Source organism: Tripterygium wilfordii, chromosome 20, assembly GCF_013401445.1.
Source record: "Tripterygium wilfordii isolate XIE 37 chromosome 20, ASM1340144v1, whole genome shotgun sequence".
In the NCBI taxonomy this organism is placed as follows: Eukaryota; Viridiplantae; Streptophyta; class Magnoliopsida; order Celastrales; family Celastraceae; genus Tripterygium; species Tripterygium wilfordii.
This window is the reverse complement of record NC_052251.1, coordinates 9,637,710-9,664,709: the sequence shown is the minus strand read 5'-3', so window position 1 is coordinate 9,664,709 and position 27,000 is coordinate 9,637,710. Positions and strand designations below refer to the sequence as shown.

General features: G+C 37.1%; 4 protein-coding genes and 1 pseudogene across 4 annotated transcripts; 2 read left to right on the top strand and 3 right to left on the bottom strand.

Moving 5' to 3' along the window:
* Positions 1-8,325: 8,325 nt before the first annotated feature.
* Positions 8,326-9,248, bottom strand: LOC119986538 (dirigent protein 1-like). Its single transcript, XM_038831126.1, has one exon. It carries the CDS (start codon positions 9,158-9,160, stop codon positions 8,621-8,623), a length of 540 nt encoding a protein of 179 aa, XP_038687054.1. The 5' UTR covers positions 9,161-9,248; the 3' UTR covers positions 8,326-8,620.
* A 4,634-nt stretch (positions 9,249-13,882) lies between these two features.
* On the top strand, positions 13,883-16,966 carry LOC119987104 (isoaspartyl peptidase/L-asparaginase 1). Its single transcript, XM_038831852.1, has 4 exons — positions 13,883-14,144; positions 14,812-15,045; positions 15,932-16,018; positions 16,338-16,966. The coding sequence occupies exons 1-4, from the start codon at positions 13,983-13,985 to the stop codon at positions 16,815-16,817; spliced, it is 963 nt and encodes a 320-aa protein (XP_038687780.1). The 5' UTR covers positions 13,883-13,982; the 3' UTR covers positions 16,818-16,966.
* Positions 16,967-17,050: 84 nt separating this feature from the next.
* On the bottom strand, positions 17,051-21,132 carry LOC119987103 (hexosyltransferase GAUT11-like). Its single transcript, XM_038831851.1, has 2 exons — positions 20,641-21,132; positions 17,051-18,857 (listed from the first exon to the last, which is right to left on the bottom strand). Exons 1-2 carry the CDS (start codon positions 20,797-20,799, stop codon positions 17,406-17,408), a joined length of 1,611 nt encoding a protein of 536 aa, XP_038687779.1. The 5' UTR covers positions 20,800-21,132; the 3' UTR covers positions 17,051-17,405.
* A 1,092-nt stretch (positions 21,133-22,224) lies between these two features.
* Positions 22,225-24,888, top strand: LOC119986958 (annotated as a pseudogene).
* A 148-nt stretch (positions 24,889-25,036) lies between these two features.
* Positions 25,037-26,420, bottom strand: LOC119986663 (universal stress protein PHOS32-like). The gene is made up of 3 exons (XM_038831310.1): positions 26,007-26,420; positions 25,841-25,926; positions 25,037-25,506 (listed from the first exon to the last, which is right to left on the bottom strand). The coding sequence occupies exons 1-3, from the start codon at positions 26,299-26,301 to the stop codon at positions 25,219-25,221; spliced, it is 669 nt and encodes a 222-aa protein (XP_038687238.1). The 5' UTR covers positions 26,302-26,420; the 3' UTR covers positions 25,037-25,218.
* Positions 26,421-27,000: the final 580 nt, after the last annotated feature.

Below are 27,000 nucleotides of genomic sequence, written 5' to 3'. Positions count from 1 at the left end.
ACATTGGCGATAGGTAAGACCGGATTAAACCCCAAGTGGGAAAAACGAGACCGAAGCCTACAAAGGAAAGTTAACTCTATAAAACCTATCATGAGCCTTTTAGCCCATACATGAAAATAACCGCCAAAACTACTATGTGCGTGAGAGTCGAACTTGCGACTTTTCTCATTTGTAAGGAGTTATTAAAGTTAACTTAATCATTTCAACCAAAACTTCTTTATTTATAATTACTAGTTAGGTTTATTTTCTGACAATCCTTGACCTTAAAAAAAAAAACCAAACAAATTTTTATTGTCACACTTTTTTTGATAACCGAAAATGACAAAATACAATTTTATCTTTTACTCGGATTGTCAAACCTGAACAACAAGAATCAAACTAAAAGCTTACAACTTCAAACAAATTCACCACTATACTATTACTTAAGTTGTTTTATTGTTGCTACACACATTGCTAGAAGTAGAAGTACTAAGATAAATATTTGATTAGTGGCCAAACTATCATTTATGTCCTCAAACTATCCATGTTTTCTTGATTATATCCTTAAATTATGAACTCAGTTATTTCTATCTTGAACTTTCAATTATTAATTTTTCCGTTTCTACCCTGAATCATATTTCCGGTGAAACTTCCGATGGATTGTGCTGATGTGGCATTTAAATTCCGGCAAACTGCACATGTGGCGTGATGAGAAGTAAAAAAAAATTAATCAATTTTTTACACATCAAATGAAATTAAAAAAATGTATTTTTCTTTCCAATTCTTTACTGTTCCTCTTCTTCCTTTAGCAAACCACGAATTCCATCTTCGGCAATGACTCTCCAGCAATTAGAACACACCAGCAAACCATGAATTTGGACGAAAAATACGAAAGAGGAACTTGTAAGAATCAATAAAACCCACATCTGCCAACAATCAACAAAACCCACAGATGAAGCACAACCACCTGAACACACTATTAGAAGAACTCAAGAACGCGGATCCAATAACCTCAGAGAACACACCAAGAACCTCAAACCCAACCTGACAAACCCATTAAGGGAGCGAAAGAAATCCTTAATCCAAGAGCTGAAAGAGGCAATGAAAATATTGACCTAGATCAGAGGAATAGATCGAGAGCAGACTTATGAGCCAGTAAGGGAAAGCACAGTCCCGAACCATGATACTGCTTCCAGCGGGCCCAAGAAAGAGTAGAAGGGGACGGCGCTGAACCAAATAGAGATCTCACATTTGTGTGACCTAGCTTTACCAAATTGGAGAACTATCAGAGAGAGAAGAGAGAACCCGTATTTGAACTTTGATGACTGGGTCCCGTGGCTCGCACTATGACGTCGGTGGAGAGTTAAAGTATGTGAGATCCATTGTCGGTGGGGAGTCGAATTCAAGAAGAAGTGAAGAACACAAATTTTTTTTTTCAATTTGGCAGTAGTTCAGTTTTTTATTTTCTCGAAATCATTTTTTTTATTTTTAAAATCAGTTTTTGAATTTCCTTTTAATTTGTTTTCAGATAGATTTGATTTATTTTTTTTGAAAGTTCAAGATAAAAGTAATTGAGTTCATAATTTAAGGATGATGAACACTATTTACATATATTTTTTATGAAATACACCTTATTCTAATGTGTTTTTAAAGGGATAGAATCGAGAACACATACATAGTTTGAGGATATAAATAATACTTTAGCCTTTGATTAGTATATCAAGGTCACATTATATCCGATCATGGCATCCGTTTCACCCATTGCATGTGTTCTCACAAAGCAATATCCTCTCCCAAGCCTAAAAACTCCGGTGCCGCCGACGATCGGGATTTCTCTCAGTGGCTCAAACGCCGGATTCCGACCTAACAAGCTGAATGAGCTCCCGTTGTAAGGCCCACCAGTGAAGATATAAGTAGCCGACATTAGAACACTAATCTCCTCCATCGATGACAGGGCAAACAACCCTTGAGCACGGCCAATAGGTAGCGAATCCGGGTCGGGTGTGGCCAACAGTGGGTTGTCCATTATTGAAACGGATCCAAACAAGGCTAAAATTGAATCTGGGCTGGTGAAATTCGGACGGCCAGCAACCCGAACGACACTCTGTTTCGGGCCAGCTCGGATCTCGTGGAAGTAGAATTGGATACGGGTGAGTGTTTGTTTCCGTTTTGCTGCCTCTGTGGTGGTGGTGGTGCAGAAAACCACGACAAGTGCAGTGAGAAGCGCAAGTTTCATTGATAGTGCCATGGCTTACTTAGTCAAAATTGTTTGATGCGAGATTGGGGGTAGAATAGACGGAGATGGTCCTTTTATATTCAGCAATAGATTGAGTGTTGGCAAGACTTTCCGAGGGTAGTGGGAATTATTAATGACAAACACAGAGCCACTTGTGTGCGGAAATTTCTTTTTCCTTTTTTTTTTAAAGCCCACAGACCACACACGTCAAGCCATGTCCGAGGCGCATGAAGATCACCACAGTAGATGAAAAATTACCCAAATCTCAAACCCTCATCAGAAACCTGGACCTCAAACCCTGAACCTCAAGGTCCTGGACAGACAACCTGACCAACCAGGCTATCTCTCATTCTCAATGCGGAAATTTCTATGCTCAAGGGTATACCACTTGTCTCTGCCTTTGTCTTTATTTATAAATAAATCAGTTGTGATAGGAATCCCATGACAGGCTTTAGCCTAAAGTAACGAAAGTTAAGATTTTCGGCAATAGTCTGGCCTAGGACACCCTAATCATTAGTTGGAGCTGTAAAAATTAGGTCCATCACTCCGATGATCAGAGTTTAATTATCCACTCCAAACAATTTTATTTTTCTTGGGCCCACCACATGTTGACAGCCATCAATATTTTTTTTATCTCTTTCGCTTTCACTTTAGAATTTCACTTTCTTTTTATCACTCATACATTATTTTATATTTTTGTATACATTACTTTGAATATTTCATGTAAATATTTCCTAAACAAACGTTGCTAAACCGATTTTTTGTCACCCCTAGTAACAAGCACTTTTTCAAGGCTCAAACTAGTATGAACCGGTGTTAGGCTTGAGAAGACAAACCTGTGCGAACCAGTATGGACTGACCCAAAGTGAGTACGGAGAGGCTGTCATAGTACTGTTGAAAACAACTTTCAAATTACAGTATTGAGTGAAATAAATGAATAAGGAACTTATACCCTAAAATAAATTCCTTTGAGGAGCTTATGAAAGTGTGCGGTGAGGATAGATAGGCCCCACCAAATGGAGTCAACTTTAATACCAGTACATTTCCTTCCATGAATGGCGCATAGTCAAAATTTCCAAGAAAACAAACTTTTGACTACACGAGGCAAATAAATAAATAAATAAATATATATATATATATTCTGTCAGCATTTGTGGACTACACGATTTAAATAAATAATCAGTCAAAGAACAATTCTTGAAACAAAATCAAATAGTTGACTTGAGGAGGATATGTATAGTTGTATCCTATTTTAATCCAAATCACAAGAAAACAAACATATATATATATATATAGATTCTCTTATGTGAACACCGGCAAATTAACATAACTTACGCACTTCTATCTCAATCATTGAATCTATTGAAAGACTTAGATTAAAAAAATTTGGGTTGCAACACTTCAACCCGTTTTGGTGTCCTAACCCAACTCACATACTTCTTCCTCCCGATTTCACATCTGCATCAAAAAAGAAGCAACAACTTTCACATCTGCATCAACGAAGCAGCACCAACAACTTGATTTGGTTTACACAACTATTTTGCACCAACAAATCAAACTGATTTTGCATCCAAAATTGTTCAATGGAAAGAAAATACTGAATGAAATTACCAAAACAAAAATTTTGCACCATCAAATTGAAACAAGATCCTAAACAATAATTGTTACTCAGAATCGAAACAAAAATTGTTATCCATAATCCAAAAAAGACCCTAAACAAGAATTGTCCTATATGTAAAAAAAAAAATCGACTTAGATTTGTTGCCAAAATCCATATTGTATTCCTCCAGCGGCAATGCGGCAAGGTCGTGATTCGCGACCCCAAACCCAAAGTTCTAAAATAAGAGATGAAGGCGATCTTTATCGCCATTGGAGGCATACAAAGTGTGCATCGCGACTCAATGCCCATGCTTCTTAATCCTTGTTGCTGGAGTGTATGAGGAGAGCACCAGACAAAGCCAACACCAGACAAATCCAGAGGAAAAAAGCCAAAACGAGCGAGCGAGAAGAATTGTTGGAAGGCGGGAGATGAAGGTGCTGAGACAAAATCGACATTGGGCGATTAAAGTGGTTGTGGTATACGAGAGGTAGAAGACGATCTCTCGGGTTTGTCCTAAAAACGGGTTGAACCATTGTTTAATAAATTTTTTTAATCTAAGCCGTTCAATTGATCTAATGGCTGAGATTGAGGTGTGTAAGTTATATTAATTTGCGGGTGTTTGCATAAGAGAATCCTTATATATATATATATATATGGAAGACTCAGATGCGAGATCCATCTAACACTATTCCCATCATGTGTGAGGCCGCATTTACATGAAATGAATGGTGTTAGATGAATCCTACACTTCAAATAAAGTGTGAGATCCCACATCTGAGAATTTTCCTATATATATACAAATGTAAAGTGATTAACAATTATCTATAAAAAAAAGTGATTAACAATTTAGCTAAAGATGTAAGAAATGGCTCAAACTCCAATAACTACTCATATAACTCGGATTCAATGTTGTATCAAGGTCACATTGTATCGAATCACTGCATCCATTTGGTGAATTGAGTTTCAGGACTTGTAGTCTCATATGGGATTAACATAACCTAATTGAGTTGTATGTCAATAAAAAAAGTCAACTTTCTTTCACCCAAGTGACATGTTTTTTGGGCTTAAATACTTCGGAGATGACCCAAATAGAATAAATTCATGCGAGTCTTTAGTTAAACAGACAATATCACTTTGATATGTTTGAACTGAATGTTCCTACATTAAGTGGATTCTCGTCAAAACATATCCCTGAGTGGAGAAAATATTCAGAGGTTGGGTAGCTGAATGATGTGGTATGCATGCTCCACTAAATACTCGACACGTGACGCTTTAATCGGACTCACCTAAAATTTTCTTTTGTTTTCTTTTCTTATGATTCCTTCCATCCAAGCCATTGTTGAGCCATCTTCCATGATAGGATTAGGGTTTGAAATCCAACCAATAGTCATTGTTCCAATGGAGACGTCGGCGAAAATCCCAGCGTTTCAACTTCTTTTTGGTGGAAACAAAGGGAGACCGTAGCATATAATATTTTTCTTTCATTTTCAACACTTGAAAACATGATCTAATGGTTAAAATCATGCATACTTATATCATTGTTATTTTTCTAAAATTTTTAAAAAATGATTTCTTGTTTTTAGTATACTAAAATATACTAAAAATGACTTGCTCACTAAAATATACTAATGACTTTTAGGCGGCTACGAGTTTTTTTTTTATTTTATAATCTCTCATAAAAATATTTAATCAAACCAATTCACGGGTTTGTTTGGTTTGTTTTCTGCATTTTATATTTTTTTCAAAAACTTTTTTTTTTCATTTTCTATTTTGAAGTGATTTCTTGTTTTTCGTGTTTTTTAGAGTTGGGAGAGGCTCCAATTTTTTTATTATAATTGTAGTTACAATTATCCCGCAAAATCGTGTTAAATAATTGTTTTTTTAAATGACATATTTAGAGTTTAGGAGTTGAGAATTAGGGTTTAGGATTTAAGGTTTATAATTAATGATTTTGATTTTTTTTTCAAAATATACTATATTCCAACATTATGAATACCAAAATACTCAAAAATAAAATTTAATTCTTGATTTAAGATAGTTTTGGGGGAGAATTAGAGTTATAATTGTAGCAAAAATTTGGAGCTCCCCCTATCACTATTTTTTAAAATGAAAAATCAAACGTGTTTTCATGATTGTTTTACGTTTTACAAAAAAAAAGAAAGAAAAAAAAAAGCATACCAAACATAACATTATTCTAGCTACCCATCCCACTTGTGCTGCTCTAATTAAATTTGTTATTTAAATAATGTATAATGAAAAAATTAGTTTTTTTTTTCAATTTTATGTAACTTTTAAAGTTTGAATTCAATTTTATGCTCTCTCCAAATTCAATTATTTCTAGATGGGTTCGAATATTTAAAAACATAAAAAAAAAAATTCGTTGAATTTCTCAAATATTTTTCCTCCATGTTTGTGCATGGAGGATAGTCTAAACACTCTTAAGGAGGCATATTCCATATTATGCGTTTACTATTCCCGAGTAGGGCCATCACCAAGTCTATGTATGTTTGTTTGTTTTTTCTTGTAATAATATCCTTATGCAATATGCATGTATCTTGTGATATTGTCTCATATATATATATATATATATATATATATTCAATATACAATATATCTGATCATATCTTATCTCACAATTTGGTTAATAAGATTCGACATCTTACATATCATTTATTATTACAATATAGTCAAACCATGCAATCCATTTTTATATCTTCTATGTTGTTATTCTAGCCACAAAAATCAAATAGTTTTTGTCTATTCTAATTGATCCCACTATCACTTTCTCCGTCAATCTTGGTTATGAATAGTTAGAGATGTGTGAATCCAACCTTGTACATAAACAAGACTCTCATATGAAACACTTGTATACTACTTGTTAACCCTACCAAACAAGTAGAAATTATTGAACCTGAGCGTCAACACTAAGATAGCTTGCTTGAACAAAAACACAATTCCAAAAAATGATCCAAATTTCTTTACATTGAAATTGCAACAGAAGCCGTAAGGGTGATCAAGCATAGTTGCCCTTCAGAAGGGCAAAAACCAGAAACATATGATACATTGGTGACCCAGAATTGATGAAAGAGTCAAGTTTCTTGAGATTGGAACCACCGTCTGTACACTAAAATCTAGTTCGTCGAGGACGAGCGGTGCCATTCTCTCAATGCTGAAGCATGGATTACTCTCTATTAAGGCGTTGAACTCCTGCACAGTTGGGTTGTAGATGGGCAATTGTAGGATCCCCATCTGCGATGCAGGGTAGTATAAGGGTGTCATGAGCCCTCCATGGACAAGCTCCATTGACCTGGCTTCCAAAAAGGAGGTGATGTCCATAGCAAATTGAGCTAAGTAAGCCTCCAAAACTTCAACTGGGGCACCTGTGTAAAAGATCCTCCCCATATTGTACGCAGGGGAGCTCTCATCTAGTAACTCTTTAGGAGCATGGGAGAGCCAGTGAAGTGAAAATGAAGAGTGGACGAAATGTAGAGAGTTTTTGGGTACCAATCGACCATGAAACGTACCAGGAACAGTATCTGCTAGGTATTGCCTAATATTCAATGGAAGATTATTGAAGAGTGTGTTGAAATCATTGGAGATGAAGTCATTGAAGAACACTTGAAACTCAAGACCATAATGAGATTGGAATTTGAAGGAAATGGGGTATATTAGACACTGTTTATGGGCTTGATCTGAGGTTTGGGTGGACGGTGATCCTTGTCAACTGAGCTGGCTGTAAGCCCAAAATAGAAAGCCCAATAAGTCGCCCTAAGGAAGCTTGGACCAACTAGCCCAGCCATTTTGTTGAGGTGGATCCTCTCAACTCTTGTAAAGCTTTGTTTGTAGTTGCTATTTTTTTTGGGTACTCGAGAATTCCTCAACCAAATATACCCATCAGGCAGTTGGATCAGTTCTAAACTCGGATCGTCAATCTAGTATGTTTCACATTGGCGACATGTAAAATTGGGCCAAAACTCATGTGGGAAGAACGAGGCTGAAGCCCACAAAGGATAATTAACTTTATAAAACCTCTCATGGGCCTTTGACCCATACGAGGAAAAAACGCCAAAACTACTGGGCCCGCGAAAGTTGAACTTGCAACCTTTCGCATTTGTAAGGAGTTATCAAAGTCAACTTTATTATCCCAACCAAAACTTATTTATTTATAATTACTGGTTAGATTTATTTTCGGACAATTCTTGACCTTAAAAAAAAAAAAAAACCAAACAAATTATTATTGCCGAAAATGATAAAATACAATTTTATCCTTTACTCGGATCATCATACCCTAACATTGAGAACCAAACTAAAGAGCTTACAATTCCTTACAATTTAACTTCAAACAAATTCACCACTATACTATTATTTAAGTTGTTTTATTGTTGCTACAACATTGCAAGAAGTACAAGTACTAAGACAAACATTTGATTAGTGATGCAAACACACAAACCACAAAGAAGCCGAACAACAACACAATTCCCACAAGATCAATTCACCAAGAACAACACAATTCCCACAAGTTCGTCAATTCACCAAGAATTGATAAGCAGAACTTTAGAGAAACTCTTCTCTGTTTTGTTTTATTTAATCAAAAGATAATTGCCCTCAATAAAGGCTTACAAAAGTCTTAAATACGTTCAACAAACCCTAAACAACAAATATGCTAATTAATCTCAAACACATGCAAACTATTAGATATAAAAAGCAACACAAGATTGCCGTAATAAATCTCGATCTTCAGTCAACGCCCCTTGCCAAGTCCCACACCATGTAGAAGTGCTCGGCAGCTGCTGCAACTGCATCAATTAGTATATCAAGGTCACATTATATCCGATCATGGCATCCGTTTGACTCATTGCATGTGTTCTCACAAAGCAATATCCTCTCGCAAGCCTAAAAACTCCAGTGCCGCCGACGATCGGGATTTCTCTCAGCGGCTCCAACGCCGGATTCCGACCTAACAAGCTGAATGAGCTCCCGTTGTAAGGTCCAGCAGTGAAGATATAAGTAGCCGACATTAGAATACTAATCTCCTCCATCGATGACAGGGCAAACAACCCTTGAGCACGGCCAATAGGTAGCGACTTCGGGTTCGGTGTGGCCAACAGGGGGTTGTCCATTATTGAAATGGATCCAAACGAGGCTAAAATTGGATTTGGGCTGGTGAAATTCGGACGGCCAGCAACCCGGACGACACTCGGTTTCGGGCCTGCTCGGATCTCGTGGAGGTAGAATTGGATACGGGTGAGTGTTTGCTTCCGTTTTGCTGCCTCTGTGGTGGTGGTGGTGGTGCAGAAAACCACGACAAGTGCAGTGAGAAGCGCAAGTTTCATTGGTAGTGCCATGGCTAACTTAGTCAAAATTGTTTGATGCGAGATTGGGGGTAGAAGAAGATGGTCTTTTTATATTCAGCAATAGATTGAGTGTTGGCAAGACTTTCCAAGTAGTGGGAATTATTAATGACAAACACAGGAACTAGGAAGGAGCCACTTGTGTGCGGAAATTTCTATGCTCATGGGTACACCACTTGTCTCTGCCTTTGTCTCTATTTATAAAATGATAGTTATCCCAACAATTGATATTCTAATTATCCCAGTCAGGACCGGCTTTAGCCTAATATAGAGAAAGTTAGGATTTTCGACACTAGGTTGGTCTTGGATACCCAAATCACTAGTTGAAGTGATAAAAATTATGTCTATCATCCTGATGATCAGGGTTTAAATCCCTCCTCCTGCATTTCAAAAAAAAAATTAATCTGATTTTTTTTTATAAACATTATTTGCACCTTATTTTTTTACTAAGTACACCCTCAATTCTAATGTGTTTTTAAAAGATTATGAGATATATTTAATAAAAAATGAATTACAAATAATGTTATTTTTTTTTGATGTGAGATAACTCTCCACTCAAACAATTTCATTTTTCTTGGGCCCACCTCATGTCGGCATCCGTCAATATTTTTCTCTCTTTCGCTTTTACTTTAGAATTTCACTTTCATTTTATCACTCATATATTATTTTATATTTTTGTATATATTAATTTGAATATTTAATTTAATTACTTATTTTCTTGCACTAGTACTATTGTATTATTTTGTAAGTAAATCTAATTTTTTTCCCTGACAAATAATTCATGCTCATCTTGCGTAACTAGGATTCCGGACATGCTAAAAGAGCAAAAACGAGAAGGTTAGATGAACCAACTCAATATCAAAAACGATAAATTCATAAGTTCTTTTCAAAAATTAAAGAATTCGAGTCTTCTACCATTCAAAAATGTCATAGAAGAAAGTGGAGATATGAACGTTGAAGAAGAATGTGCGGATGCGAATATTAATGAATGTTTGAATGAGAATTTTGATGAATTTGTGACTGAAAATATTGAGGGATGTAGCATGTCTATGAATTTGTGAATAATCATGTTGATGAAGTTGTGAATGAAGATATTGATAAAGAAATTTTGAATGGGTATCGTCTTGCTTTGCCATTTTTTTTTTTATTTATAATAAGGCATTATTATGCCATATTGCTTTGCAATGTGGACCCCGCCTCTTGAGCATATGGGGTCGGGCTTGTATAGAAAGTGAAGAAACTATATAATAAAATATTTAGGGTGGACAACGTCTTTGCAGAGATCTGGGGGTAGTCCTGAATTTTATTTATTTATTTATTAATTATCTCTTCAAAAAGTATGGAAAACAACATTAAAAATCAAAATATTATAGAGTAGAGGTAAGTTATAATAAAAAATTGATTTACTTGTGTGGATATAAACCAATCCAGATTTGATCAATTAAGTACGTCTGAAATCCAATCCGAATTAGGAACCGAACATGTAAATATTTCGTAAACACGTGTTGTTGTTCGCTCGAAATCGATTTTTTCGTCACCTCTAGTAACAAGCATTTTTTCAAGGCTCAAACTAGTATGAGTCGATGTTAGGCTTGAGAAGACAAACCTGTGTGAACCAGTATGGACTGATCCAAAGCGAGTACGGAGAGGCTATTATAATACTGTTGAAAACAACTTTTAAATTACAGTATTGAGTGAAATAAATGAATAAGGAACTTATACCCTAAAATAAATTCCTTTGAGGAGCTTATGAAAGTGTGGGGTGAGGATAGATAGGCTCCACAAAACGGAGTAAACTTTAATACCAGTACATCGAAAATGACCAAAATACATTTCTTTCCATGAATAGCGCATAGTCAAAATTTCCAAGAAAGCAAGCTTTTGACTACGCGAGCCAAATATATATATATATATATATATATATACAGAAATTCTCCTACGTGGACTAAAAGTGTGGACCAAAAGTGTGGACTAAGTTTGTGGACTTGTTTTTCAACCATAGATGTGGTGGGTCCCATAATAAATGTGTGGCCCTACTTATGTTGTGATTGATTACAACCGTTAGATTTTGATCCACAAACTTGATACACATTTTATATATATATATATATATATATATATATATATATACACATATAAATATATTCTGTCAGCATTTGTGGACTACACGAGGCAAATAAATAATCAGTCAAAGAACAATTCTTGAAACAAAATCAAATACTTGACTTGAGAAGGATATGTGTAGTTGTACACTATTTTAATCCAAATCATAAGAAAACAAACACATATATATAGAGAACGATTATCTTATGCGGACACCTGTAAATTAACTTAACTTGTACATTTTTATCTCAATCGTTGAATCTATTGAATGGCTTAGATTAAAAAAATTTGAGTTGCAACACTTCAACCCGTTTTGGTGTCCTAACCCAACTCACATACTTCTTCCTCTCGATTTCACATCTACATCAAAAAAGAAGTAACAACTTTCACATCCGCATCAAAGCAGCAGCATCAGCAACTTGATTTGGTTTACACAACTATTTTACACCAGCAAATTCATAGAGAATTAAAATATTATTGGGCCAAGCGAGTTGAGCCGAGCTGAAGCTCAGTATCTTTAATTCAAATACAGCCCACTTTTCTGGATTTCGTAATGCACTTTCCAGATTTTCCTGATGGGCCTGATCTGAGGTCAAGATGGAAATCCGTGTCAACTGAGCTGGGCCAGCTGGCTGTTAAAAAACACTAGCTGAAAGCCCAATAATCTGGCATAAGGAAGGTTGCACCAATTAGCCCAGCCCTTTTGTTGAGGTGGATCCTCTTAAATCTTTTGAAGCTTTATTTGTACTTACTAGTTGATTTTATTTCCAGATAATCCCTGAGCTTACAAAACAAAAACCAATTATTATTGGTAAACTTTTTTTAGTAATCAATAAGATCTTGCCCTTTACTAGGCACCCGAGTAGTAAAAATCGAACTCAAAAATCAAAATCTTACAAGTCCATTTTTTTTGTAGGGGATTTTTCCTGCCCCTGTGGGGTCCATACCACATCCAAAGAATTGTCCGCTCCTGTCACTTATGCACCAGTTAGTCCAATTTCCTATGGGTTAAGCCGGTCGGCCAGTAAACGCATTAATCTCACAGATTTATTTCAGGATATCATACCTCCCTCACTACTAGAACCTATGACTCCATAAACTTTGGAGGGTGAGTACCCAACTTACCATTTAGACTAGATGGTGCACAGGTGATCAGAGCGGACTACTCCTTGGATATGATGTGGATCCCACAAGGACATAAAAAATCCCCCTAGTTTTATTTCGGAGAAATTCACCAGTTTCTGAAGTTGCCACACCTTGCGAGAAGTATTAAGTGCTAAAACAGACAATTGATTAAATAGCTCATAAGGTTATTAGTATATCAAGGTCACATTATATAATCCGACCATGGCATCCGTTTGACCATTGAATGAGTTCTCACAATGCAATATCCTCTCGCAAGCCTAAACACTCCAGTGCCACCGACGACCGGAAATTCTCTCAACGTCTCCATCGTCGGATTCCGACCTAGCAAGCTGAATGAGCTCCCCTTATAAGGTCCAGCAGTGAAGATATAAGTAGCCGACATTAGGAGATCACTAATCTCCTCCATCGATGACAGAGCAAACAACCCCTGAGTTCGAGTTTCATTTGGCATATTTTGTCAGTAGCATATTTGCCAGTAGTATGTATATTAGTATTACATATGCTATTTGAAATATCGATACTTATTGGTTGCATTTTGTAGCTTAGAGAAATAGAGCACATAGTTGCGAACCACGGTGTTAAGGGTTCGAATCCCTTTCACTCACAAGTGGCCAAAAAGAGAAGGACCATTCCTATGGGTTAGGAGCAAGTTGGTATGGTTAAGTCGGTAGACATGCTGCTCTTAGAAAGCAGTGCTAGAGCATCTTGGTGGTTTATGAGAGGGATAGATGTGATTGACAAGGGAGCTCCTCTAAATGTTCCAGTTGACGAGCGACTCTCAGACGAATTTTCAACGTATTTGGTGAGCTTGTTGATAATTTAGGTCAAGAGAAAGAAAACAATTTACGGCTAAAGAGGTAAGAAATGATAACAAATTCCAATAACAACTCAAATAACTCATATTCAACCCCCATGGATCAGTTGAGACATGGTGATATTTACACATGTCAGATTGAGCAAGGGTCCATATTGCGAATTGCAATAATGGAAACACTCCTAAATCCTAAATCTATGGGCCACATGCAATACCTGTAAATCACATGGGTCGGTTAAATCCTAGGACTAACCTCAGTAGAAATAATGTCAAATCACATGAGAATTGGTGTTAGAACCTGCTACTTCTCATGCACATGTGTTAAGAGATTCAAACAGCTAACTTAACCATCTGAATTTTTTGTTCTAAACCCTGACTCTAAACAAACACTAATTCTTAAATTTTAATATGTCATTTTCAAAAAAACCAAATTCATGATTTAACATTATTTTTGGAGATGAATTGTAGCTAAGAATTGGAGTATCTGTTTTTCAAATTAATTAATTATTAATTATATAATTTTGAATATTTTTTAAAAAAATATGTGAATGACGTAGGATGATGACAGACAAGGTGGGCAAGTTGCTGATTGCTCATTTCCAAGTTCCAACGTCATATGAAAAGCCATGAACCGATCCGAAAGAATCGAGTCGAATCGAATCGACTCGACAGAAACAAACGAATTAAAGCATCAATTATGTAGATTTGTCACAGAATACACTACACGGAGGAGGAGACACAAGGGGTGGCGAAATGGGATGGGCCATAGCTCTACATGGCGGCGCCGGTGATATTCCACTCTCTATTCCACCTGAACGCCGCCTTCCTCGGGAGGCCGCACTCCGCCACTGTCTGCATGTCGGCGTTGAGGCGCTTAAGGCGCAAAATCACCCCTTGGACGTCGTCGAACTTGTGGTAGGTTGTTCATACCCGTGATATGTATTTCTATGTAGAGCGCATAATGTAGAGAACGACCGTGATATGATGATCCTATGATAGTGATCACAAATTTGCAAGTTGACTTCTGGTAGAGATTGGAAAATCTTCTTCGATATTATTGGATTTATATTTCATTAGCAGACGCAATATATTATGAGGTGGGAGTGGTTGGTGTAGCTTCGCTCAATTTTGGGTTTTAGGGTTCATGTGGTATGTTTTTGGGAGTTTATATACAATTTGGCTTCATAATTACTTGTTAAGTTCTGGAGTTATTTTTGAGTAGGCATGCATGCTAGGTTAAAATTCAATCGTTGTCTGGTTTGATCTTTGTTTGTTGATAGCCTTCACAGCATGGAGCGCAGCCGCGCAGGCTAGCTTCTGAGGTTTTTTGCTGACTTGCTGGTGGCGGTTTTTTTTCCCTTACATTTTTTTTAACAAAAAGTTATTGAATACGACGATTCTTTGGCTTAACATCAATGATCCCTTGATAGAAATTATGAGACACCTAATGTGCCCTTTCCAGGAAGATTGAAATGGTGATCTTTGGCTTATGATGGCTTTATGTTCATATTTTAATAGGATTAACTAATTGAACATCCAATTATTGATCTATAAGTATTGCTGCTGATTTTCCCTAAATTAGGTTCGCGAACTTGAAAACCATCCAAACTTCAATGCTGGTAGGGGATCTGTCTTAACCACATCTGGCACAGTTGAGATGGAAGCTTGCATTATGGATGGCAAAACTAAGAAATGCGGAGCCGTTTCTGGTGTTACAACTGTTGTCAATGCCATATCTCTTGCACGTTTGGTCATGGAGAAGACTCCTCATATATATCTTGCTTTTGATGGCGCAGAGGCTTTTGCGAGGGAACAAGTAACTAGCAGTCTCACTCTGGATTCTCATTATAGTTATGTTCTGCATGAAATTTGCACAGCTGAGAACCTTTCTTTCCTCTTCTTGCTTTCATATATCCCAAATGTGAAACTTCATTCATACTCTTTGTGTTTGATTGCTTGAGTTGTTCGTTTTCCTTATGTGCAAATCAATTTAACTTCCTCCTTTTGAACATTTTTTTGTCAAGTTCTCCTTTTAACTATATGATATCTGGTTGTGGGGAAAAAATCTTTATGAATAGAGTTATCATCATCATCATCAAAGTGTTTATCGAAAAAGAACGTTGGGCTCAGTTACATAATTCTCCATGAGATATTGTGAAAATCCAAAATATGAATTTTCCTCTGCCGTTCATTCCTATCCAAAGTCACATTATCAATTAATCATATAGAATCCATGTCACCATTTTGTTCCCCCCTTCTTTTTAGTATTTCCTACTTGAGTTTTTTTTTTTTTATATTAGGCACTGCAGTTCCATTATCTCTACGTTACCCAAACCATCTTAGCCATGTTTCTTGTATCTCATTTTCGATTGGTCCTACCCCTATTGGTGCAGTCACAACGCCCTGCATCACCTATCCTAGTCGCAGCCTCATTTTGGTCTGTCGTCCATAGAAATTTTGCGAAGAAGCCTTTTCATCGAAGTAGTATTACCCTGTTTGGATCCTTTGATTTCATTTTTTCCCAATCCGATACATGTGGCATGTGCGATGCTGAGTCATCTGAAGTAGTAAGAAGTTGCATATGTTTTGTGTGATCTGTAGCTGCTCCAACAAGCTTTGTTTCTATGCACTGAATTATTACAGCCACAGGTGACAACATTCTTCTTTTTCTGTGCCTAACTTTGTTGTTACAAATTGACCAGGGTGTTGCTTTGATGGATTCAAGTTATTTTATCACTTCCGAAAATGTTGAAAGGCTAAAACAGGCAAAGGAAGCTAACAGAGTTCAAGTAAATTTCTTACCTGTCCTCTCTGCCCTTGGAAAGAAAATGCAGTTTTCTGTACTTTGTCTGCTGAATGGACCTTATCTTCTTACGTTGTGTTTATCGAAATAATTTGCTTAGTTCCTAATACAATCCGGACAGTTATGAGCTGAATATATTTCATTGAAGTTGATAGACGCCTCTACGAAAAATTTCCATTGCTCTAAAAATATTAGATGTTAGCAATCAACCATGCATTGTTCATTTCTTACCTGGTTATTATGATTTATGCATGGCTAGAAGTACTTTTATCATTCTGATTCGTTGGTTTTTTACAATTGTTCAGCTTGATTATACCCAACCCCTTTCAAAAGATGAGAAGAAACAAACTCTAACTGCTGATGGAGATAGCCAAATTGGAACTGTGGGTTGCGTAGCTGTTGATCAGCATGGAAATTTAGCGACTGCTACATCAACTGGTGGATTTGTTAACAAAATGGTGGGCAGGATTGGGGACACACCCATAATTGGCGCTGGAACATACGCCAACAACCTCTGTGCGGTTTCTGCCACAGGTAAAGGAGAAGCAATAATACGAGGCACTATTGCGAGGGATGTGGCTGCTCTAATGGAATTCAAAGGCCTTTCTCTTGAGGAAGCAGCCGCTTATGTTGTGGAGGCTGCTCCCGCGGGAACTGTTGGGTTGGTTGCTGTTTCTGCCACCGGAGAAGTGACCATGCCATTTAATTCAACAGGCATGTTTCGAGCTTGTGCTACTGAAGATGGGCTTTCAGAAATTGGAATATGGCACTCTTCGCAGAATTGAGCGGCATCTGTTTAGCTTTATCTGCTCTAGTATCTCATCAAAAAACTCATGCACTGTTTGCACTGTTTGGTTAGTATAATGCCATGAGGCAAAGAGCTACTCAAGTTACAGACATGTTCAACACTAATGATAAGCAAAACTTGGAATCAGCTGGGTGCGAAAATAATGATGCATTCTAATGATTGTAGCAAATCCATCAGCAGATTATCTGGAAAATATTTGCAATACAGTACTAAGAAATATTGGGTTTCAATTACTATAAATTAAAGAACCAAGGAATTATTACAAGAAGTTGTATAAGAACAGATAATTCTACAGCTTGCAGAAAAGGGAAAGAGAATACCCTCATCACCCAAAAAAGAATCCCCACAATTCACCTAAAAGGTCACAACAAATATGGAGTCCCTAATGTATAAAGGTGGTTTCCTTTTCTTTTCAAGGCACTGTGACAAAAAATGAAAAAGAAAAGCTCCTCAAAAGCCAAAATTTGTTACTTCCGACATCGAATGCGATCATTGCCAATAGAGGTAATAAAAAGTTGAAGATCGCGTAACCTATTGGTAATCAATAACCAAGACGTAGAAGATTTCAACTTGTGATGCAATATTTGTAATCTGGGTGGCTCTGGTTTATGTACCGTTCCCATAGAGGCTTGTATCTGCCAATGGCCAGTTTTAGCCACGGCTTCATGTTCCCATTGAAATGAATTACTGCTGCACTCTCCATCAGACGGTTATCAATGTTTGCATCATAACCCAATCCCAAGACATGCCATCTTCTATCTAGCGGCTCGGTAAGACCATAGAAGGCTAAAAGACCAGGGGGAAGTGTGCCCAGCTTCCACAGTGATCTGTCCGCATTCTGTTCCTGCCAGTGATGATATCGTGCTGTTACGTTGGCTGTTCTCCAAGCAATCAAATCAAAAATGTTCATGCCAAATGCCCATCCGCATGCCTGTGGGTCAAACTTTGAGCTGATGATTGGGTTTGAGAAATTGAGATACTTGTAATAACGATGAAATGCTTCAAGACAAGTTTCCACCGCTCCATTCACATTTCCATGCATATCCAATGAAAAAAGTGGGGTTAAATCCTTCTGAACAACAACATCATCATCAAGAAATACCACCTTCTCCAACTGTGGATAGATCTCAGGAATGTAGAAGCGGATGTGGTTCAACAAAGACAAGTACTTGGGGTTTCGCAGCTTCGGCTCAACACCCAGATATTCATTACCTCCTAAATAGTAAGCCCTTGAATCTGGATCACGGAGCTGTTTTACAATGGGAGAATAAGAAGCATTCAACCAGGTGAACTCTTCTATATTCTTCACTTCTATAGTGGACCCTTTGAAGTCATTACTAAGGAACCAAGCTTGCATAGCACCATAGCTGATGCCATTTGTCACAATGTGGAAGACGAGCTGTTTTGGATGGTCAGCATTAGAGGTAGTGGAGTTGACAACTACCGAGGCAGCCACCACATTGTCTGAGAATATGCAGAAGTGGTAGAGATTGTTATCTACGAGTCTGGGAGAGTTCCTCTTCTCATCCGCAAGTTCTTGAAGGGGTGGACTTCTAATCCAATCGGTGGTGAGCTTGACTTTTAGGCAATGGAGGCTCTTGGGTAGAGCTTCTGACGTCAATTGCCCAAACAATGTGCTCTGAACTGTTGCTGCATTTGCACGCTCTTCAAGGGCTTGAATATGAGATTTCATTGTCATCATTGTCGTAGCAATGTCATAATGGGCCTCTTGTGCCTTGAGTATTAAAGATGATAGGCTCCTAATTATCGGCTCTGCTTCTTCCAGGCTGATGGGCTCCTTTCTCATGGCTGCTTTTGAAAGCAAAAGCTGACAACTTCTGATCTTTGAGCTCAGCTGCCACGCAAGATGAAGATTATTGTGCTCCTTGGAAATAATAACATAAGCCTTAGCAAGAGTCATTTGCTCTGCCAATTGCCGTGAAAATGAGGTAGCACTTGATACTTCAGTGAAATTCAAATGCTGAAGGACCGGCTGCGCCCTGTTTACATCTCTCTCCTGGCAAAGCGAGGTTGCTAGGTAAGCCTTCATAATCAGACTATTCCAAAACCAGAGGCCATACCAAATATTTGCAATAATTCAAAAAAAGGGTGGGGGTTAAAGGGGATGAAGTCAATATGGCAAAAGTATAGCTCACCATAATATACTATCACAGCACTAACCAATATTGGATGAGTACATATTTAAGAAATATTTTTCATATCACAAGAAACCGAGTGGAATGAAAGCAAATTAGACTTTTGATTCCAAATCTCCAACAGCATAGCAAGTGTATCCCAGCAGGCTGCCCAAGAAATTGGAACTTCTTCACTCAATCCAAAATTTCTGAATGAATATTCTAAGCGCCATGAAACAATTTAGGAGGTAAATCCGCAATAACAACTGTTACAAACTACTTGCATTGAGTAACGATGATAAACACAGAACACTTATCATGTTCAAAGGGAGGAACTAGTAAGGCCAGTAGAAGTTTCTCGGGGCAAAAAGAAGGATGCAATGGTAAGCTTGATGCAAGAAGACCATTAATTTTGTTTTTCCTTTTAATTTTTTTAGTCTAAGGAATCCCTTGTGGAGAAGGTTTCCCTTTTAGTTAGGCATTTTTTTAAGTCACTATGTTTGTCTAGGTAAGTAAAGTTTAGGAATCCTAATGTTTTCTTAAACCAATTGTTGTCTATTTAATGGCTTGTTTGCTTGCCTCAGAAATAAAGGAAAGAGAGTTTTTTTTTTTTAATACAAAGATGCAAAAGGAGAGATTACTTACATATTCAGTGAGAGACTGATGCACCCTCAGTGAAAGGAAAGGTTGGGAGAGGAAGGTGAGTTTATCCAACCATAGCTTAGAGATCCAAGGTGATCTTGTTCAACTCAGAAGTTCAAGAATTATGTTCCAATTTTCAAATCTAGGAACTGAGAATTTTTACCCTAGGGTTTCTTGAATTGGGGCTGATTTGGGGGTTAGAGTTTCTGGTTTTGCTCAATCCTAGTCAAAATTTACATCAATAGTTTTAAAAACAACATCAATTGGTATCAGAGGGTGGTTCGGAGCAGCCTACGACTTATCTTACCTGTTTATGTTAACAAGGAATGTCATAGGGTTTTGAGATTGGGACGATGAACTAACCCAATTTAGAATGAGAGAAACAATCATCAGGAGTTACAATGGAGTCCTTTCTGGCCAAAACTTGAACAAATCAGAACGACATAAATTAAGAATTATGAGATCAATTTTTTATGGAGTAAAGTTTTTGGAAAGACGAAGGAACAAGTTTTCGGTAACAAATTGGACTGAGCAGTATTTACATGGATAATAAACAAGTTCAAAGCTTGGGGGTACTCCATACAAGACCAAAACTACGTTCCAATTCGCCAAGAAATACGGACATATCCGTCTATAATTCATGCGACCCCAAATTTACTGGTTACAATTTAAGCTCCCTACCACCAATTTTGACTCAGCACACAACCAAACTGATGTGAGACTCCTTATTCTCCACAGTCTCACACTCTAATCACATATTTGGACATCATCATGAGATACTGATTTCTACAAAGTGCATTTTGGTTCATCATTTATATATAAGTGTTTATATATCTCTATACAAAGACACAAAAAGGTTCCCACATCAAATGCCAATATCTAGGTTCAAGCATAGAACTAATCATGAACTTGGAACTCAACAAAATTGAACAATCTAAACACAAGCTAAATCTTTCAGAAATAAAACTAATAGCAGTTAAGGATGCAAGAACAAAACATGTGACAGGTTCTCCAATTTCTTACCGAGACGTGCTGATCAATAAGTCGATCCTCATGATGATTATGTTGGACTACAAACAAGAACAAGCCCGCAATCAAGAATAGACCCAGAAGCACCCAGATCAAATGCGAAAACCTCCTTCGAACATGACGCCGGGACTCTGCCGGCCGCCGCCGCATCATTCGGCGACCCTCTCCACTATTTAATCACAAAATCAAGATCCGAATGCTACCAATCTCTCAATATTCGATAACAAATCCGCCAAAACATGGCAATCCATAGTCCCACTCCACATCAACTAATCATCCTCATCAGAACCCCTGCAGCCGCCACCACCCAATACACCACGCGTAGTTGCAGCAGAAATTGACAATCAAGAGATGGAAGATATAGAAGAATGAGGAATGAGGAATGAGGAATGAGGAATGAGGAACGTTGGATATCAAATTCGGGTTTTGAAAGGAAGCAACTTTATCGAGCTTATTCGAGGGAAACAATGGAAGGAGAGTGTCTGCAGACTGCACATGACAGCATGTGATGAGTTAATTGGGGATGTAATTACTAATTACTAATTAGTTGGTGTTTTATAATTTAATATGTTTAATTATCATAATTAATATATTTACCATTTTAGTTAGGCATTTATTTTCTTAATTATCATAAATGTGATGAGTTTTGTAATTATGTTTTATGCAATGGATATACACTCCAATTTGGTCAAAAATAAATGTTTTGCTATATATGAATTGGGCAACATACCCGAGTTTAATTTCGTGTTAGAATTACATTCACAACTGAACTAAATATACACGAAATAGACCGACTCTTGGATGGGTTCTCGTCACAAAAACAAAAAATTATCCATGTTTCAATTGTGTATTTGAATTAAGTACAAATATGTGATTTTCCTAAAAATATAAAAATTGAGTTCCTTTTTCATATTACTAATTACTAACGGTCTATCATTTTTTTTTAATGAAAACCTTCTTCTTCTTTTTTTAATTAATATATTTTGTTGAATAACAACCGCCTGTCGAAATGCCAACAGAAGAAAAAGTAAAAGAAAAAGAAAATGGAAGAAATCTGCGGCTCTCTTTCCCTATTCCATCCACATAAACGCAGGTATTCACCCTCCCCTGTTTCTCTAAATGGTCCATTTCCATCTCTGAATCTCCTTGGCGATTTTTGTATTAATATCTAATTTGGACATATCTTTGGTCGATTTAACTTTGTGTTGCTAATGAGAGAGCTCAAATTTGAACTTTTTTGGCTTTTCTCTGGTTGAAAGTTTGAATCTTTGTGTCCCTTTCGTTGCCCAGGAACTCCATCGATGGAGTGCCGCCATATTGCATAAGGTGGCTTAACTTCGTTAGCTTCGTAGATATGGTCTTTAGCAATGTAGGGAGACGTGTGGATTGACGTAATTGATATGTACGAGGCAACATATATTACATTACATAAACATGGGTTATGGTTCATTGATAAGTTCGGATCCTATAATTTGAATTTGAAAAGGGCATTGGAATTGACAAAGACTTCGATTTACATTGGAAGTATTCTAATTGTCTGTTGTTATGATTAATGACAAGGTTGTTGTAAATGGAATAATGGATGCATATGGTGCTAAGGTGTGGAGTGGGGGAGATGAATCTGATTATTAAGCTTGTGTTCTTATTATTGGCTTATTCTTATTAGTGTAGCTATAAGCTATGTTTGATTGACATGAAGGAAAGTTTTTGGTGATGGTAGTTTCTCAGAAGATTTGTACGGTTCTTATATCACCAAGTCTGGCTGGCACAGGAGGATTGTGTTGAGGTGAAACAGCTATTGTCAATCAAACGTTGACGTGATTACAACCCACAAGTCAAGCACACGACTAGATTTAGTTGTTTATCCTGGCAGTTGTAACAAAGAAACGTTTTCAACTGAGTTCGTGAATCTAGGTCCTCTAACGAAGTGTATACATATATATATATATATCCTTATTTGGAATTGTGTTGAATTATATAATTAACATGTGTTTAAACTAGAATGATTTCTTTAATATAGACTTTGTTGTTTCTTTGGGGATGAGCATTGATCTTCCAAAGAGTGATTGCTGTACAAAGAGAATTGAATAGCATTGCTGGAGAGTGTTTGGTTGTTAAGTTCTTACCCTTGCAATCTAAGTGATTTTTGAAGTATACATATTTACAGTCCTTCAAGTCAGATCCCTCTAGTGGATTGTATGTTGTTATTTCTGGTTCTTTCTGGATTTTTATGACTTGGCATGCGATGCTTCCCTATTTCTACCTAATTTGTCTTGTGGGATCATCATGTGCCAGTATTTTCCCTTTTTTAATTTAGTTAAAGCTGGATTATCATTTGTAAATGGTGTTTTGCAGGGCTGTAGAGAGAGTGGGCAAAATAGGATACTGATGGAAATGGCTCAAAAGTCTGAAAAATTCTTGGCAGAATCAAGGAGAACATTTAAAGAGAGGAAAACTCAAAAAACCTTATATGGGTGTTGGCCATTGCTTTAGAAGGGTCTTGAGAGAGGAAGGTCTGGTATCCTTTTGGAGAGGTAACCAGGCTAATGTCACACGGTATATCACTACTCAGGTACTACCTCATCCCTTTCCATTATGACTTTGAATTTCGAGACTAAAGACTGTTTTATATTCATTTTGATTGGCTTGATCATGGATTATATACTAGTTGATGATAGTTACTTTGGGAATTAAAAAAAAGTAAAGTAAAAGTAATTTGGGTTATCCACTGCTTGTTGTTTTTTTGCTTCTGCTTCTGATCTAATAACTCCAGGACTTGATGTTGCAACCTAAAATTGAGCTTGTTGAGCATATATTTTGATAATTGCTGTATTGATGACTGTCCTTATGTACGATGATGTTTGATTATTCTTGTGTTGATGGCTATACTCGTTTTTAGGAAATTGTATATATTTCAGAACCCATTATTTGATAACTTGAACATTATATGTTCCAACTATAATACTCATTGTTCCTCCAAGTTTTATATGACGGTCCGACCTAATTTTGTTACTGAACAGATGTCCGATTGTCCATAGGCGTTCAATTTTGCCTTTAAAGGTTTCTTGAAAAGCCTTTTTGGTCGCTCAAAAGAGAAAGATGGTTATGTGAAGTGGTTTGCTGGGAATGTGGCATCAGGGAGTGCCGCTGGAGCAACTACTTCATTGTTTCTGTATCATCTTGATTATGCAAGTACACGAATGGGCACTGATGCAAGGGAAGTGCCCTGTTACTGGTCAGCGCCAGTTTAAAGGGTTAATAGATGTACACAGTAAAACCTTGTCAAGTGATGGAATAGTAGGCCTATATATCGCGGATTTGGGGCTTCAATCATAGGTATTAGTCTGTACAGGGGCATGTACTTCGGAATTTATGACGCCATGAAGCCCGTAATATTGGTTGGACCTTTGGAGGTAAGTTTTTCTCTCCTTTTGCTTGAACTACGCACCATATATAGTTTCAGTAAATCTAAAGGAAAGTGAACTTACTGAGAAAATGATACACATAGATGATAGAACCCACAAAGCTTAGATTTATTTTGTAGATCATTTTCATGTCAACTTCCATACAAATACATTTTAGTTAATATCTAGCTCAAAATTTCTTGTCCTATGCTCTTTATTTGACAAAAGCCTTTTTTTTTTCCTTCTGAACCATTTGATCACTTAACTGGTCATGTTTCATTCCACTGTTGTAGATTGTTGAAGTGGAGAATTCTTGCTTACTTACAGAGTCGTGTAGAAACATCCAAAAGCAGCTTGCTTTCCTTTTCAGGGTAACTTCCTTGCTAGCTTCTTCTTGGGTTATATGATTATTATCATAAGAAGTTAGATCATCTTTTGTTACACTTTTTCTTGGATTTCTGCATTTTGAGTTGAATCTAGACAGGTTAATGATTGAACAAGAGTGATCTTCCTGGACCAAAAGATTATTCCTTGCATTGACAGTTCATCACCCTCAGTAAACAATCATCAGTACATGCATTGACAATTGATTGGGTTAGTTATACTTTTCAACACGGAAAAGATAGATCTTGTGACGACTTAGTCAGTCACCAAACGTTTATTTGTTATAGAAGCAACACTCAATATTCATAAACGCGAGAAAGCATTCTTTCGAGCAGATTTATCATAGTCACTGGTAGGCTTCCCGTTGATGTGGCAAGAAAACATATGCTTACATGACAATATGTAATATTCTTCTCCTTTTTGAAACAAAATAAAATATTTATCTTTTCCTCCCCTCGCGTCTATCGCTGTAAGTACTTAGCATTCTACATGTCTATTGCCTTTATCTAGATTGCCTGATTATGATAAATCTGTCCGAGTGAGTTCTTGATCACGTTTATGAATATTGGGTGTTGTTTCTATAACAAATGAATATTTGATTATTGAGTCGTAACAAACTCTATCTTTCAGTAGTCTGGAAAGTATAATTAACAATGATTTGAGTAGAAAACAAGCACTTTACCAGTGACCAAGAACAAGAGACTGGCCTAGGAAGCACTAAATTTCATTTTCACAAACCCACATCTTTTGACTTTGAAACTCTAAACTTGAACATAGAACTTAGTTAGGCCAAGAGCCAGAAATTCTTGTGACTTTTGGTGGTAATCAAGTAACCTCCAAGCTTCTTTCCCTTTCTTCTCACTGCAATTGTCATGCATGAAGCATTTTGTATACAATACTCAACAAACCCACCATGGTTGTTCTGTTTGCCTCTCCATCTCTTCATGAATCTCCATAACATTGATCTCTTTCTTTGCCCTAACACCAGTAAGGACACCTTTTGTTTCTCTGCTTCTTCCACTATTATTTTCCCTTTCTCCTTCCCTTCCTGCATTGCTACCTCAACTTGCACCTGCAATTGATCAAGCATCAAAATTTTGAATGTTAACATAAATTCCATGAACTTTGCAAGTAAAATTCAATTGGGATAGCAAAATTTACTGAATTTTCACTTTTTAATAAATATTCAATTTTACTTTTATATCCTTGACATCGGGGCTGTAGTCGGGATTTAGAATGAGAGGAGGCATTGCAGGGGTCCCGGTGTAGCGACCCGGAAATTTTTTTGGGCTATTTATATGTCGTTTGTTAATGGTCAATCCATTAAATATAACTGAGTTTGCAAAACTAGAGCCAAAAAAATATCCGAAAAGATTGAATGCAGATAATTTGTTGATTTTACTCACCCCTGGCCTCCTAGTCTGACAGATGGTTTTCATGGAGTGAAGAACTTCAAAGGCCTCAAGCTTAAGCTTCTTGTTATACTCAGGACCTGCATTGAAAATTATATATAGACAGCTTAATTAATTTTTCAACAGATGCAATGATTACATCTAATGTAAATAGTTTTACCTTGTTTGGATGGCTTAATGACATGAAGAAGAACAACAGAGTCCTGGGTTTGAATAGTGTGAGCCAGAGCCCATTCAAGAGCACCTTTAGCTTCAACTGTGGAATCAACCACCACCATAACCTTATTCCCATCTCTTGTTTCCCCTTCAAATCCATAGTTGTCCACTCCTTCCTTCCCCAAGAACTCAATTGTTTGATCAGTTTCAAAGGGTTTGGATCGAGTCGAAGGTGATCGAACACGAGACAGAGACCTCCTCATAGAGAAACTTGGAGATCTGGTACGTGTAGGAGCCATTGTTGTTGTTGATTTTGAGGATGGAGAGTTTTGTATGTATATATATGGTGTTGTATAGACTACTTGTGAAGGCAGAACCAGAAGTATATGTTTATATGTATATGTATATGTACATGTATATGTTACATATTCTCGTGGAGATTGTTGTGTTTTGACTTTGTGGATTTTAGATGATGTTTTTTCATTAATCATTCTCTTGTTTGTTTCTTTAGGTTTCAATGCAATTTAGTTGGACGTGCGTGCCTTGACACAGTGGACCAAAGCATGGGCTCCATACATTGGACTAACACCAACCAATTAATTCATGGTTCCACACGTCTTTGAGAAACTAATTAGGGTGGCCATTAGAGACGTCCGAGAAGAACCGACACCAAAAAAATTTATCATTTGGACACTCGATATGAGTCTAAACTTTAGGGCTCAATACTATCGATGTCAGTCGATCTTTTAGGGTTTTTGGCATATATTTAACCGACCAATCGGTGGGTTAACCGTTCGGTTTGGGCGGTAAATTTTACAACATTACTAAACTCAGGCCATCAGGCCCACGAGCACCTAAGTTTCCCACCTGACGAAAGAGTAAGTTGAATAAAAGCTCAATACGTCTCCACAAGAATAGTGAGAAACTGGCCACAAGAGTATTGCAGTTTTCTACCTTGACGAGAGAATAAGTTGAGTTAAAGTCCAACGCAACTCGGT